Source organism: Vanessa cardui, chromosome 24, assembly GCF_905220365.1.
Source record: "Vanessa cardui chromosome 24, ilVanCard2.1, whole genome shotgun sequence".
Lineage (NCBI taxonomy): Eukaryota > Metazoa > Arthropoda > Insecta > Lepidoptera > Nymphalidae > Vanessa > Vanessa cardui.
Genome location: NC_061146.1, coordinates 2,977,370 through 2,993,899, shown reverse-complemented (window position 1 = coordinate 2,993,899; position 16,530 = coordinate 2,977,370). Strand labels below are relative to the sequence as shown.

Below are 16,530 nucleotides of genomic sequence, written 5' to 3'. Positions count from 1 at the left end.
GACAGGTTTAATTTTTATCATTCATCGTATTCACGTGCTAAAAATACGCACGCCGTATAAATGTCATGCTGTTTTGTTCTTTTATTTCAGATTATACCCAAAATTTAAGAGACATGGGTTCCATATAGGTTTCAAGCTCGAGATAATAAAGCTAGTATGAAAATTGAAACAATATTATAGTTATACTTAATGTCGTTAACATGAATCTGTAAAAGTTCTAAATTCTTCCAGGAAAGGTTAGCTACAGACACAAAGAATTAGTTTTTTGTCTGAGTGTCGCCTTCTCTTATAATGGACAGACGGAGACAGATGTAATGATATGCAACAGTGGTATTCTATTTTTACATTAAATCAATTTGGCAGTAGTTTAGATTTAATTATTTATGTCATGTCTGTTAAATTAATAGGTCTGTAGATATCTTTACAAATATTAAATACATAAGTTACCCGACCGCGGACACGCTTGTGTTTTATTATAAGGTAGGTAGCTTATGTCCTTTGGATTCTAGCTTGATTCATTACAAACAACATCAAATTCGGTTTTGTGTTTTGGCTGTGAAAGTGTCACCGACAAAATGACTTTGGAGTTTATGATATCAGTATAGATAAATGCATTATTCTTGGAAGTTATTATTACAGATTATGACTCAATAAATGAGCCTCATGAATTTTTGATATATATTAATGTAATAAATTACGACAAACGCGCTGAGCTAAGTATTGGTTCGTTACCTAATTTAATAATTATTATTAATAAGAAATAAAATATGATAAGAAAAAAATACAGTTCCTTCTAACTTTCCCTAGATGATGCAGTTTCTTTTTAAGCATCATTGAATTGCTACACAAATATAAAACTTGATATAACAAACACACCATTGGTTGGTGGCGCATTGCTATGTAAGCTGGTTGGTTCTTCTTAATTGCCTATACAGCCATCGCACTGAATTACAATCAGGTAGCCAATAATTTTTTTTTTTTGTAACAATTAAAACCTTTTTAAGGTTTTCCGCGAATTCAGTGTTTTATTGCGACATTTAAGATTAATTCGTATGTACTCGTTTACAGAAACGGTATTTATGTCGATAATGAGCAAAGAATTACCCAAATTCTCGTTCCCGAACCTCTATTATTTCTTAACCTCCGTAACGTTTAAAAATGACTCATTATGAGGCAATTTAAAACGTAAACGCGTTTTTTCAATTACATTGTTCTCGTCTCCAGGTTTCCATAGTTTCGTTATTTACACAAGTGTACACGAAGCCTTATGTGAAAACAATGACTCAGTGAACAGCCGATCGTGAAACGAAAAACAACATTAAATATATAACATTCGAAATTCAAAAGAAAGTAACCGAACATTCCATACGACTAACGCATAACCAATAAAAGTTGCCATATTAACATATAACAAGCTTTTGTAATTATAGTTAAAAAAAAAAGTTCTGAGTAATCGCGGATAATTTAAGTAAAAATTGTGTCAAGAGCAATAAGTGTGTGTCAAGGGGTCTCAACTTTCCTTTTGCGGAGTTGACTGGATGACATCGACGATAAAATAGTTGTGAATCGTTTAAAAGTGACCTCGGCTTTTACACGGGATTGTGAAGCGATTTTGGCGGATCTCTTCATAATACCTCGTGTTTGCACCGCGGCAGGTTATAAAGGACCTAAAATTAAAAAAAAAAACCGCTGACCCCATAAACAACCTAAAAAAGTGTTCGAAATTCAAAAGTGCTATGAAGTGTTGATATGTCGACGCAAGCGTATTACAAGGAGCGCCTCGGGTTCGACCCGCAGGAGGCTATGCAAGATGGCGTCAACGGCGGCTACTACGACGGCCCTCATCAGCCGAAACGTCACCGTGGTGACGTCAAGGAGTCCCACGACCAAGTATACGAGGAGAATTTGACTAAATTCAAAGGTACAACTTGTTGGGAGTTCTTTATACAACAGTCAGGTTCGTGGTGATGGGTTATAGAGAATGCGTGTGTTTTACGTTTGTCACGCACTGATACAATAACAAACGTTTTGTTTTCGTTTTAAATAACTCTAGGTGTTGTTTACGAATAGCGTTTAATGCATAGTAATAACATTTATTGATCCATAATTAAACAATGGCTGATAGATTGTTATTGTTATAATAAAAAAAAATTAAGGCACATCTTTGTTAATGATGTAAACTAAAATTCTAATTACACAAAAAAATCATTAATTTTTTTTAATCACCTATTATATTAGTGATAACTATTGTAATTTTAATTTAATGCTTAGACAATGTGTACAGATAGACGAAACAAAAAAGGTTTCCATATAAAAATTACTAAGTAACATTCCCATTTCGATAAAAAAACCGCAAATATACAGACAATACAATGATAATAAATGATTCTCTATGGTCATAATTCAGTATTAAAATATTTTCTTTTGGAGTTTTAAAATAATATGACAAGTATTACGTTATTTCAAATAACGAGTTAAAAAACCGGTCGTGTTAGAATTATAACGATATTTCCTATGTTATAACGGAATGACATTAGCATGTATAATTTGTTTTACTTTACCCGTGTAAGCTTTTAATTTGATAAAAAAAAATACTAATCGATGTTGTGAGTGTTCGATATTTAAATAACGTTTTATTTATTGCCAATAATAAAAATGAGTTATGTTTTTTTTTATCTTAAACGTAATTGCCAGACATATTTATTGACGTTGGAAAAAAATAAGTTAAATAAAAAACATATGATTTGTGAGATTGTTCTAATAATAAATAATCACGTTTTAACACGACAGCGCATTAAAAGAGTGTGATCTTTTCAGGGTACAAATGTATGTGTGTCTGTTCCATCAAAACTATTAAATGAGTTTACAGATTATAATTGGTAGGAAATCGTTCGAATCCTTACATCCTCAGTATTAGATTAAATATGAAACTGTATAATTAATTTATACAAATAATCTTCACTAAAGATTTTATGCTGAAAAGATTATACAGTGCTTTAGTTATCGTTAGTATAATTTTAACGAAAAGGATTATTGTGTCTGGCTGAATGTACATTAAAATAATTGCCATGAAAAATATAACAAGTTAATTACTGGACTATAAGATTTCATCGTGGGACAATGATTAGATAGTTTCAGATAAGACGATGTTTTGTTTCGTAGATAAAAGCGAACGGTTTTTTGTTTGCCTCTGCTTTGACGGGTTCAATGACCTTTGTTCAAATAAAAAAAGGATTGCATCTAGAACACGTGGTTTTCATATAAGGATTTTATTTCATACATTTCGAGGATGAAACCAGTATTGCTAAGGTATATTTATATTAAGGTACATTCTAGCTCTCAAAGTTGAGGGTTGATTGAAGATGTAAGGAATGTCTACAGGACAGGACATGACCACTTCAAACTAGATGTGCTGATCTACCAATATTAAGAAATAAATAAATCATGAGCAATCAAATCAGTACGTGTTCTTTCTGCAACACACATATTATCATTGTTGAATGGTGTTTACTAGGCATATATATTATTTGTTTTGAAATATAAAACGGCCTATTTTTTAATTTTATTGCTTAGTAATTTAAAAGGGTACATCTTTTCAATCTAGTTGTATGTACAAACGCATACATTTACATATTTTACATTTAGCCACATCGTATAAATGTAAATTAACTTTTCTTGTCTTAATTATTTCCTTTTCAGCTTCATTGGAGTTTTCATTTCTAACGCCTTATATATTATGTAACACAAAATTCTCTTTTAAATTTGGGAAGCTTCGTTAAAATCGACCAAAAGATTTTTTGGCCACAATTTCATAAAAATTAATATTTCTCGTAAACAACAAAACAAACAAAATCCTTTCATAAGAATTGATCCTGTTTAAGAAATAAAAAGTCTTTGTTTATTTTATTACATAAAGAGTTGTCATAATTTAATTTTCCAAGTAAAACAATTACTATCTAAATTTTTTCATAAATAAAATATAAAACAGAACACCAAATTAAACGGCGCTTAAAAGCCAATACAATAGCATTAATTGTTATTGAGACTGCCTTTGACAGTTACATCATAGGCACGACGAATGCGGTTTCAATTTATATATTAATTAATTAGATGGCATTTAACGTAATCGACCTCACTGATAGCACCGCAACAGCGGTTGATTAGAGCAATCAGCTACAATTGGTACCAAAGGAACCGATGGGTTCGTTGTTTGTTCCACAGTAACCTTTAACAATTGAATAGTAGAAAATTCTTACGAACGGCCAATTAGTTTGCTTATATTATTATAGTTTAATACTTGGTAGGGCCGTGATGGGCCAGTGGTTAGAACGCGTGCATCTAAACCGATGATTTCGGGTTCAAACCCAGGCAAGCACCGCTATATATATGTGCTGAATTTGTTTTTATAATTCATCTCGTGCTCGGCGGTAAAGGAAAACATCGTGAGGAAACTTGCATGCGTCTAATTTCATCGAAATTCTGCCACATGTGCATTCCACCAATCCGCATTGGAATAACGTGGTAGAATATGTTCCAGACCCTCCTTAATGGGAGAGGAGGCCTTAGCCCAGCAGTGGGTAATTTACAGGCTGTTACTTTACTTGGTAGGGATATATCCAAGTCCGTCTGTATAGGTACTAATCGCTTATAATACATTAGTAGTCGTCTGAAACTTCGGTTGCGTTTGAGTGTGTTAGTTGTCATATGTTAGTCAAGAAAGGAGCCTCTGGCCTTACTCGGAGTTCATGATTGCTTCATACCAAATTTCATCGAATTCGGTTCAGCGGTTTGGTCATGCAAGAGACAGACAGACATACGGAGTTACTTTCACATTTATGTCAAATATATAAATATTAGTATATATTAACCATGCGACATATATACCAATAGAATAGATATTTTAATATCATAATATTTTTTTTTAATTGTTAAAATCTAAACTGTTAAATACTTCGTAATAAATTCAACAAAAGTTTTAGTTTAAACTAAGCGGTTAAAACGACCTTGCTATTTAGGGCTAGGTTAGGTGAAAGGCTGTGCCTAACATTGTTGTAGTCGGTCTGAATTAGACATTCCAGCAATATTCCAACTAAGCGTTGGATTACGTCCTTGATGGATTCCAGTCTTGGATAACATTGTTGTCTACGGTTTTGTAATTAGATATTGGATTCTAACCATCAGTCTTGTTGGAATCCAACGTTTGATAAGAATAGTTGGAGCATTCTTGTCAGTATTGTCGAGTCGTTATCTTGGGATACATTTAGCTTACTTATTAGCATAGATAGGTAAAGTATTCCTTCCATATAGATAAGAAATTCTTATATATAATAGTACCTTGTTATTTGCTTATGGCAATACCAACCTGCTATTAGTAAAAAGGTGAGTTTTGATTAAGACATCAGTATATTATACAGTCATTATAAATTCGTAGATACATTATGATGTTAAATAATACACTGATATACTATAACTGCTTTATTTATTTTTTATTAGTGTTATTATAGATATGATAAATCCATAGTTATGTAGTTTTTTTATTTAAATAGCATTTTATTCGTTAGCAGAATGAGACGTACGGGCTCGTATATATAATCTGTACTCATATTATAGACGTGAAAGTAACTCTATCTTTTATCTCCTTGACTTAAACCGTTTAGTATAGTGTTATAAATTATCGGTTCAGTTAATTTAATTCATAAAAATAAAATGTTCAATGTAATGTGTATATAAAATAATCGCAAAGAAATACCTTGATGTTGAAAAATGTAGTAACTACAAACAGTTGTATATATTCATTGATTTGTAATAATTTAGCTTCTTGCCGGTTTATCTCAGTAGAATCTACATTACGAACCGTTGCCTTATCTCAGCTGTATATATAATTAAATACGTCAATATATTATGGCGTTGTAAGACTATATCAATAAAGACTATTGTATATTTTTTTTAAAAGTCAATATTGTTCGATATATACATATGTGTTGTTGATATATGTTTGCATTCCTCAATGTGCTCCTAACCGTGGGATAAGGTTTAATGTTTCCTAGGCTTGTTATAATAATAGTTCTATCACAATACAACAATACGATTGCTTGATGACGTTTTAATATCCAGTGTAGTCGCGGTCTTACATTAGGCCTGACGACCACGGAAGGGACCGCGAGGCGTTATACCGTCACGATCGAGCCTCAAAGTGACGAGAACACAAAAGTCCCAGGTGATTACATTCCTTAAGGTTTTATTTACGTGAAAAAAGGTCTCAACATTAAGTAAACGTCATTTGCAAACAATTATTTATATTATCTATATTTATATTATAAATGTGAAACTCTGTCTTTCTGTCTGTCTGCCTGTCTCTTGCATGACCAAACAGCTGAACAGAATTTGATGAAATTTGGTTTGAAGCAAACTTGAACTTGGAGTTCAAGTTTGCTTCAAAGGACATAGGCAACTTTTTTTGCCTGACACGTGACAACCTAAAACTTGAGCGAAGCCGCTGTCGACTACTAGTATTTAATAATATTCACAATGAACTTTTTATATATATGTATACATATATATATCTTTCTCGTGTATACCGTATAAGGCATTATACATATATGTATGTACTTAACTATGATTTGCACGTTATTTGCATACATAGCTAATGCTGATAAAGATCGAGCGTGTAGCAATTTATACAAAGATTAAAATAATTCGTTCAAGGAATTTAGACCCTTATGTAGTCTAATATACAGGCTATATTTAATCCATGGTATTTTATTGTTTAAATAATCTTTTTCGCAAGTAGGTCATTGTCTGCAATCATTAGAATAATTCCAATCACGTTTTTTGGCGTCTTAATGCTGTTAATACGGTGAATTAAAGCGTGATGGACATTTTTCTAGGAGATTAGTGCTAGAGCTACTCAGACTTAACCGGCTCTGATATTACAGTTCGAATTTCGAATATTAATCTTAAACGTGATCAATAAATAACGATAATTGTTGTAAGACAATTACTTGTAAGCACTCACACATGCGTATGTTATTTCTTACACAAACACAATCGTACAAATATTATGAATGCGAATGTGAGTTCTTTTATGATATAGGTTGGTGGACGAGCAAATGGGTATTTTGATAAGTGGTCACCACCACCCATAGACAATGGCGCTATAAGAAGTAGTAATCATTCTTCACATCGTAAATAAAATGGTATGTCCATCATGCCTGTAGTTACACTGGCTCACTCACCCTTCAAAGCGAAATACAACAATGCCGACTACTGCTTATATAATATATTGAATATAGCGAAACACAGCAACACGGAGTGCTAGTGTTTGCTTGTAGAAGATCTGATATAACTGAAGAGTGTCTCTGTTTGTTTGTTACGCTTTCACCTATAAACTCAGCAACATCGTGAAGTAAAAAGAAGGAAATAAGGTACTTCCCCCTTTACATAGATATGTGTTGGTTAATTTAAATGTCAAAAGCAATGCCATCTATTAACATAAATCAGAACTATGTTCGTTACATGCGCAATTCCATTCATTAAAAGGTGCGTAATCAAGTGTGAACCAATCAAGTGCACGCGCTGTATGATCCATTCATCTTAATGAGAGTGGGCAGCGAACGGGAAGTTGTAGGTGAGATCTTTATCGGAATCACTTAGCACAGCTTTACTAATTCGATTTTTTTTTTGTATTAATATTTATATTAAATGTCGCCAGTATTGTTTTGTATAATTTATAGGGTGGGTAAATGTCTAATGAGGTCAAATCACCGCTGTTCAGACAAATGGTTGCTAATTTAAGAAATATTAGTTGGCATAACTGCAATTGCTTGCGAGTTTGAATGAAACAGAAGTGTTATTGTTGTAGCCTAAGTTATTCCTTATTACATCAGCTGCCAGTAAAAGTCCTGTCAAAATTGGTCCAAACAAACAGACAGACAAAAATTTTAGAAAAAATTATGTAATGTGTACACATAGGTACATATGCATTGAGTAAAAGCGTTTATTCTAATACTACAAACAGATACTCCAACATTGTTATATGTATAGATTGATTATTCCTTATAACACCCATGGGCCACCAAGCTATGACCCTTGTGCCTGTACATATATGCGCTTCAAAGCGGAACACAACATACCTAAGTATTACTGTTTGATGCTCTCTACTATTTAAGAAAAGCTCTTAATTTTAATTTGGTTGTAAAAGCGAGTTGAATAAAGATATGTTTCGTTCTTTATTCATATCATGTACTTTCAGTCCATGATGTATATAAATAATGTATTTTTTTTCGTAACGAGATGAAACATTAATATACTTATTGTATGTGGCGTACAAAATATTAAATCTTCGTTGATGACGAGATGATTTTTATATTTAAGTATGTGTTTTTAATTTCTCGAAAGCTAAGATATAACTGCAGACTGGGTTCGATATTCAATTTTGATTTGTCATACAACAACATATCAGAATGACATGTTTTGACATCCACAATAATATGAACTTTTCATTTCATATTATTATAAAAGGCAGATGTACCGCGCGGAATATTATAGCGAATACGTATTGGTAATACGTCAAAAGAGCTGTCCCCTTATCTATATTATGGACGTATTAACTAAATCTACATTTTGTTGTATAACAAAATATTTAAACATTTTTAATTTACCAAATTTAATTATTAAAACCTATGTCAATTATAAACTTTCGAATTTTCAAAAGATTCGAATTATATCAGAGAGACATTTTTGAAAAAGGAATCTATTTAAGTATTTTCAAATTTCGAAGTCAAATATTAGATCACCAAAGAGTATTTATTGTAAAACGATTGAAATTGAATAACACTGGCAATATTAACACAATGACTATTCGTAATGAATCCATTCATCTCAATATGTGTAGGTGGACGGAGAGGCGCTGATAGCTGGATCTTTATCAAGGGTAGGATGTCATGTCGGAAAACGATGCTGCAAATTACCTCAAAGATTGTTTGACTTTTGTACCCAATTGCTATATGCGATTCCTTTCCATATCCCTGTTTATTAATAGGTTTCTTTAAATAATATCATCACCGACATTTCAAGAGGATGGTTGAGAAAAGTATGAAAGATTCTTATTATTCTGGAAATGGGCGAGACAGGCCACTGTGAAATGAGGTTTTATAAGTGGAATTAATTGAATATTAATTTCACTAAATAAGCGATGGCAGCCAATAATATGTAATAAGCGCTTTTGTTGTTATTAGTACATATAATTGAATATAAATCTGAGTTATAGACACACACACACATTCACAGCGTTTTTCCAATTAGTGCAGAAATGCTTGTCCATGTATCAATACAGTAGCTTGTACATCAATACAGTTTATTCAATCTTTATTGTTTGATCAGTACCGCATTTAGTCTTAAACGTTTGCAAAAATTTAATGCAAAAAATTACGGCCTTTTTATGACAGTGTTTACTTATCATAAACACAAAAAGGTTTTATTCCCCTTTGTGTTTTTGATCTTTTAATGCACGGTTTAATATTTTTTATACTGGCAAATAAATCGTTTGACATTATAAATATCGGTTTGTTTTTGTATATGGCAAACTGTGTTATTGAATGAATGGATAAGACCGACAAAAGAAGTATAATAGTATGCTATGTTCTATTAAAGATGTAGTTTTTAGGAATTTGCACAGTCAGGGTAATGAAAAAAGTTCGTCACCTTAAGATAAATTTTCGTGTGCTCAGTATGACCGATAGTCTGCTTTACCGATCGAGAATGACATATTGCGTCGCAATGATTTATGTTTAGATTCAAAAGGTAATAAGAGTTTAAAACTAGATAAAGGAATAAATTTGAAAACTGACGAAGGTTTTCTTACTCTGACTGAACATTAAATGAAAATATGACAGCCTCACAAATCTCTAAAGATTAGACATGTTTTTGATTAAATCTTTTCCATACATTGAGAAATTTAGTCTACTCGTGTAATAAATATTTTCCGTTACGAATATTCTCAATAAGATAAATATTTTCCACACTTTGGTGACCCAATTGGCACGGATACAATGTTCCTAGAATCTCTACAACATAATTGTTGAAATATTGGCATTCAGTTGTTTTACGAAAATATAGGCTGAAGAGAAACTTGCAAGTTAATGAAATTTTGTTAAATTGATTTAATTAATGATGTTTTTATGTACACATAGAGATTTGAATATTTAACGGTCTGTTTCTTAAAGATTTAAAAAGATTTAGAATTCCAATCAATACTTCTAACAAAACAAAAGCCTGTAAATTTCCCATTGCTGGGTTAAGGCCTCCTCTCCCTATGAGGAGAACGTTCGGAACATATTCCACCACGCTGTTCCAATGCGGGTTGGTAGAATACACTTGTGGTAGAATTTATTTGAAATTAGACACATGCAGGTTTCCTCACGATGTTTTCCTTCACCACCGAGCACGAGATGAATTATAAACACAAATTAAGCACTTGAATATTTAGTTAAGGTACTGTGCGATCTCGGCTTACAAAACACCAAGTTAACGCCAATTATGGAAATTAGACAAAAACAGGTCTGTTCTAAATTGGACGTTTAAATATTTGACTTTTTTTAAATAACGTCTTAATAACGTATGTTATCGTGTGAACTGGTGAAGCGTGATCGATTCAATCAGCATGTCAATTGATCCGTGCATTGCACTCTGTAAGTGGCTGTGCACTTGCCGATGAGTGCAGTTAGTGCAGATTAAACTAGTTCGTTGATTAGGATTCGGATGGCAACATCCATACTACTGACAGTCTATTCAATCCTTTTGTCAATGCATACGTAACTATACAGTACGGAATTGTGTGATTGAGAAATTAGGTTGAACGGATAGTTTTGTATACTTCCATGGTAATTTGCGATTTGAACAATTTTCATTTTGAACATTTTCCATGATTTGCAGTACATCTAAATTGGAATACTTAAGATTTTGACTATTCGTATTAGAAGGTCGTAGGTTTTGGTAATAAAAAGTAGTCTATGCCTTTTTCATAAAATCAAATCAAATCAATTTTATTCAAGTAAACTTCACAATAAAGCGTTTTTGAATCGTCAATATTTAAATACTACCCCCGTTTCGGAAAGCAGTTTCTAGTGAGAGGAAATCGTAAGAAACTCGCATAGTTACTTTTTTCCTATAAACAAATTTGATGATCAAGGGAGTTCAAGCTTGCTTCATACTGAATAGTAACTATCTTTGATTCAGCTTAAATTGGTGTCTTGATTTATACATTAACTTCTATACGTTGCTTTACTAATTCAATATAGATATTATTACACAAGTTTCAAAATGATGCAAATTACAGAATTTAACTTCAATATTTAACAATAATATTGTTTATTACAATTTTCGCACCGTACTGTACAATACACTGCAAGTGTGCGTACTAAGTGCATTACCCGCTGCTACTTTTAAACATCCCATTAAAGGAGCCCTTTACAAGAGCATCGGTTAAGGAAGCGGTCACACTACTTGATTTATCGTGCCAAATATTACCAGTTTCAGTTATGCGGTCATAACTTTCGGTGTATATGGACGAACCAGATTTTATTCACTGGCATGAGTTCATATGTCTCTTAAAAGTTCCATATTGTGTAGGATTATTTTTTGGTGTTGTCTGATGATAACTGATTGTAGAATCTTAGACGTAATGTCTCTGATTATGAATTTCCTTCTAAGTATTCTTTTATTATTAATTTATATACTTTATAGGTTGGGTACTACAAATTGAGGTCAAATGACCCCTTTTCAAGTTAAAGATTTAACTTATACTAGAGGTCCAATAAAAAATAACTTATTGAAGCTACATAAGTGTCAGGCGATCATTGTTGGTAGTTCGCGTATCATTTCCAAGTGTTCTTCTTTGCCAAATATCGTGTTTAATAACAATATCATACCTTACTCTCAAAATGTTAAAGATCTCTGACTGCACATTGATTCAACTTTGAGCTGGAAGGTGCACATTAATGAAGTTAGTCGCTCTGTCACCGCTACCTTAAGGTGTCTCAATAGATTTAGAAATTTTCTCCCTATTAAAACCAAAGTTTTGCTAGTGCAAGCCCTTATATATCCGATCATCGATTACGCTGATGTGTGTTATGTCAATCTCACCGAAATTTTTTTAAATAAACTCGATCGCCTCATAAATAATTCCCTGCGTTTCATCTTCTGCCTTCGAAAATTCGACCACATTTCCCATTGTCGAGCCGAACTCAAATGGCTCCCTATCCGCCAACGCAGGGATTTACGGCTACTGTGTACTCTTTTTTCTATTCTTTTTGACCCTCTTTCCCCTGATTACTTAAAAGATAAATTCAAATTTCTCTCTGACAATCACGATCGACAGCTACGCTCTATTGATTCTCTCCTTCTCTCTTTTCCCTGTCACTTCTCTGGTTTCGTAACTAACGCTTTCTCTGTCCAAGCTGTCAGATTATGGAATAAACTTCCGGTAGAAATTAGAAAGGCTCCTACTAAGACATTCTTCAAGCGTCGTTTACAGGATCATCTTATTAAAAACCTCTCTTAATTTTCTCTTTTTTTTTCTCACTACGCTGTGTTTTTATAATTTCTATTACAACTCTGTTATTTTATATCATGTATGTATATATAGTTATAAATGTGTATTCTTATGCATATATACAATATTACCTCTATGTTCTTGTTTTATTATTATTACTATCGTATTTATTATAAAATTTATTGTTACCGCCTTCATGACTTTCTGTTTGGCCTAAAGGTTGACTGGTAGAGAATGCCTTCAGGCATTAAGTCCGCCTTTTGTCACAACTTATGTTGTTGGTCAATAAAGAATTTTAAATAAAATAAATAAGTGGACTCTGGGCTAGCTCCACTGAGCCAGCCCACGGAACTAGCTATTTATGGTCACAGATTACGTGTTAAGTTACAAAGTCTTAATACTCATATACATATTTAATATAATTGCGACTTTACACTTGACTGATGTACTTCTTTTGTTCAAGCTTACTTCATACCAAAATTTGTCTAAGGCCATATCACTGTAAAATGTTATCTAAATCCGAACAGCATGTTTTCCTGAAAGAGTGACAAACATACATAAATCCATCCTCACAAAATTTTGCATTTATAATATTAGTATATAAGTATGTATTTAGTTTGTGTGTTTTGATGATACATCTAGCGTAATTTAAAAAGTATTCTAGATGTATTCTCGAAAGTAGGTCCATAATTGAATACTTAAAACGTTACACAACTTTCGTTGCATCACTGAAGCACTTATACGTAATTGGAGAACGGTGAGAAAAACAATTGTCTCGAGATGCGTTCGAGTTGATATATGTAGCTCAAAATGTACGAATCAAAATCAAAATATACTTTATTCAAGTAGCCTTTTACGAGCACTTTTGAATCGTCATTTAACAACTATATTGAGTGAAGCTACCACCGGTAAAGTAGATTCTACCGAGAAGAACCGGCAAGAAATTCAGTTATTACTCTTTTTTAGCATTAAAATACAGTCAAGTTAGTTAAATTATTATATATTTGTGTGTAAATTACGGGACGGTAGACAGCTGACATTTGGTTTTTTTTTTTTAATTATAAAGGCAAATAAAGAGGCACGTAAATATATTTTCCTCAGTGCGTTGTCTCATTCACCCTTTTCATTAGAATACAGCAATATAAATTAGAGGCATTTGTCGGTAGAATAGCAGGACACTTCATATATGTGCGGTAATCATGAAGTCTGAAGGACCAACTCATATGTTCCTAAGACTTTATTATAAAGATTTTTTATGCAGAAAACACATTCAATTTATTTTGACTCGACCTGGGATTCAAACCACCAAAATCTGGAGCCTATTAAAATAACCAATGGACCAGTGGGGTATTTATTATTATTATTACATATTACTATTCACGATTGTTGACGTTTCGATCGTGACAGCACGAAGCGTAATAGCTGACGTGACTAAAATACACTTGATATTGTCTCCGTTCTAAAACGTAAGCAAATATTAATTGAATTAATCGCAGTTTAATTATGTCGTTATGATTAAAACTATTGTTTTGTAGTTATGACATTTTGATACTATGTCTGGTTAAATATTATTAAATACAATTTGTGTTTACTTATACGGATAAGCAATATCACTTAAAATAATAATAATGATTCTATAATGTATTTGTTATCATAATAACACCTAATGATTCAATTTAAAATGCTAAGTAAATTGAGGAATTAATTTAAAATCACAAAATCAGGTTCACACTCAAAGTATCAATTTAATTCACGTATGAAAGGGAAATTTAATTTGGCTAGGTTTAATGGGATTAGAATATTAAATAAATTTTAAGCAATTCTTTCCTTCCCTTTAGATAATGTATGTGGTTAGCATGAGAGCATTTTATGAGAGATTTACGAGGATATAAAATTGTTGTATATGTGTGATATGTATGCTAATAATAATTTATAAATTATAACGACGATCTCTTATCGATTATCTTTGCTTAATACTCAATATATTATTGAAACAATGACTGAGTTATTATGAATTCTAGAAGCAATCTGTTTATATAAAAGCGAAATACCACTTACTGATTTATCACGATATCTTAGGAACTGTAACATCTACAAACTTGAAAATTATCAGGTAGGTTAGTCAGTTTCGGTATATACGAAACTACACCCCCAAGGGGGTAAAACGTGGTTTAGAAATGGGAAAAACCGATTCAGCTAGTCCAGTATAAAAAGCGTTGTGGTCGAATGACAATTGACAGATTAATAAAAAAATTCACTCCCACATATATGACTGAATTGGCTGAAGTTTTAGCTGAATGAAGATGTCAGCTTAAGATTGATAAGATTATCGATTTCAACAAAGGAAAATATATAAATGTTACTTGCTAAATAATTCGAGTAAAGATACTACTTGAGATAGAAGTAAAGATAGACAGAGAGGTAATGATATAAAAGAAATGTTCACACGTAAGGTCGTTTTACCAATTACATTAAATAGATATTATACTCAAATTCAAATTCAAATTCAAATAACTTTATTCAATATGGAAGCATTACACTTTCTTATTGATGGTCAATTGAAACACTACCACCGGTTCGGAAAAGAAAATACCCTGACCTGAGAAGAACCGGCGAAAGAAACTCAGCGGGTTTTTTTTTTTTTTTTTTTTATTTGTCTCATATATTATTTAAACAATTTAGTATGAAATGAAATAGCCAGGATATATATATATAATACTTAAATATCATCTCGTTAGGCACGCACACCGCGCGCCCAATTTTATACATCTTATTTTCCCGCGCTTTCGCGATGTGTGTCACTCGAGATGACAGATACAAAAATACACAGATAAAATATATTCATGCAGTAACAGCCTGTAAATTTCCCACTGCTGGGCTAAGGACGCCTCATCCATTAAGGAGAAGGTTCGCAACATATTCCACCACGCTGTTCCAATGTTGGTTGGTGGAATGCACGTGAGGCAGAATTTGTATGTAATTAGACAGTTTAGCAGGTTTCCTCGTCCCCGAGCACGAGATGAATTATAAACAGAAATTAAGCATATATTGCCTGGGTTTAAACCCGCAATCATCGGTTATGATGCTCGCGTTTAAACCACTGGGCCATCTCAGCTCTTAAATATATTTGTATAAAACATAAATCACACTATAGGAACAAAGCCAAATTCTTGCATCAAAACTAACAATGTTTCAATAAATTTTAATGATATTTCTTTGCACAATATAGAACTAAGACAAATATTTACAAAGATAAGAGACAAACAGCGTTCATTGAGTCATCACGAAATATTTGTTAACGACCTAGTTTTGAATTACCAACTCAAATCGTCAGTCCGTTAGATAAAGTTTCATTTCCCCGATAAGTTCCTCATACTTCCGATCTACAAATAATTTGGCAACGACCTTAGCTCCGAAATAGTTGACTATAAATACGCTAGATCGGTCTGCTGTCTATTTGCCCTGGTTCATTCACCTTGTGAGACTTCGCAATTTGGTAACGTTATAGATTTATTATGACGTTTATTGGCATGAGAGTTTGAACTTTACATATGCGACTCTTTTACATTTGATGGTATAACATATACCCTATATATTAACTTGTGATTGTAGAACTTATGTGTTTGAATTCAACAAAACTTTATGTTGTTGCATGAAGGTTTTGTGAGCTTTTTTGTGTCATGAATCGAAAATATGGATCGATTCTAGTGTATATATATTTGTTTGTTTTGTTAATACAATCCATTTATTATCATGCTTAAAAAGAACAATGATTGATACATTTCTGAACAGACTTCTCTCCTAATCTTTGACAATATTCCAAATATCATTCAAAACTGTTTTGTTTAGAAAAGAAAGCTGAAATTTGTGCCACCATTTGTATTGTATGCGTATCGCATAATATACGTTAAGAAAGGTTTTTGGAAATTTCATTTTTATGGGGATAAATGTGTAAAGGTAACTTTGTGTCTACCCATTCG

At 32.4% G+C, this 16,530-nt stretch overlaps 1 protein-coding gene across 7 annotated transcripts in view; it reads left to right on the top strand.

Moving 5' to 3' along the window:
- LOC124540331 (microtubule-actin cross-linking factor 1) overlaps positions 1-16,530 on the top strand; it is a 297,681-nt gene that overhangs the window by 116,825 nt on the left and 164,326 nt on the right. For 6 of the 7 annotated variants that reach the window (XM_047117847.1, XM_047117846.1, XM_047117848.1 and 3 more), the window contains exon 2: positions 1,225-1,921. The exons of the other annotated variant lie outside the window; for it this stretch is intronic. In XM_047117847.1, coding sequence (XP_046973803.1) covers positions 1,750-1,921 — 172 coding nt within the window. In that variant the 5' untranslated portion in view covers positions 1,225-1,749. The remainder of the gene's footprint in view (positions 1-1,224; positions 1,922-16,530) is intronic. 7 annotated transcript variants of the gene reach the window in all.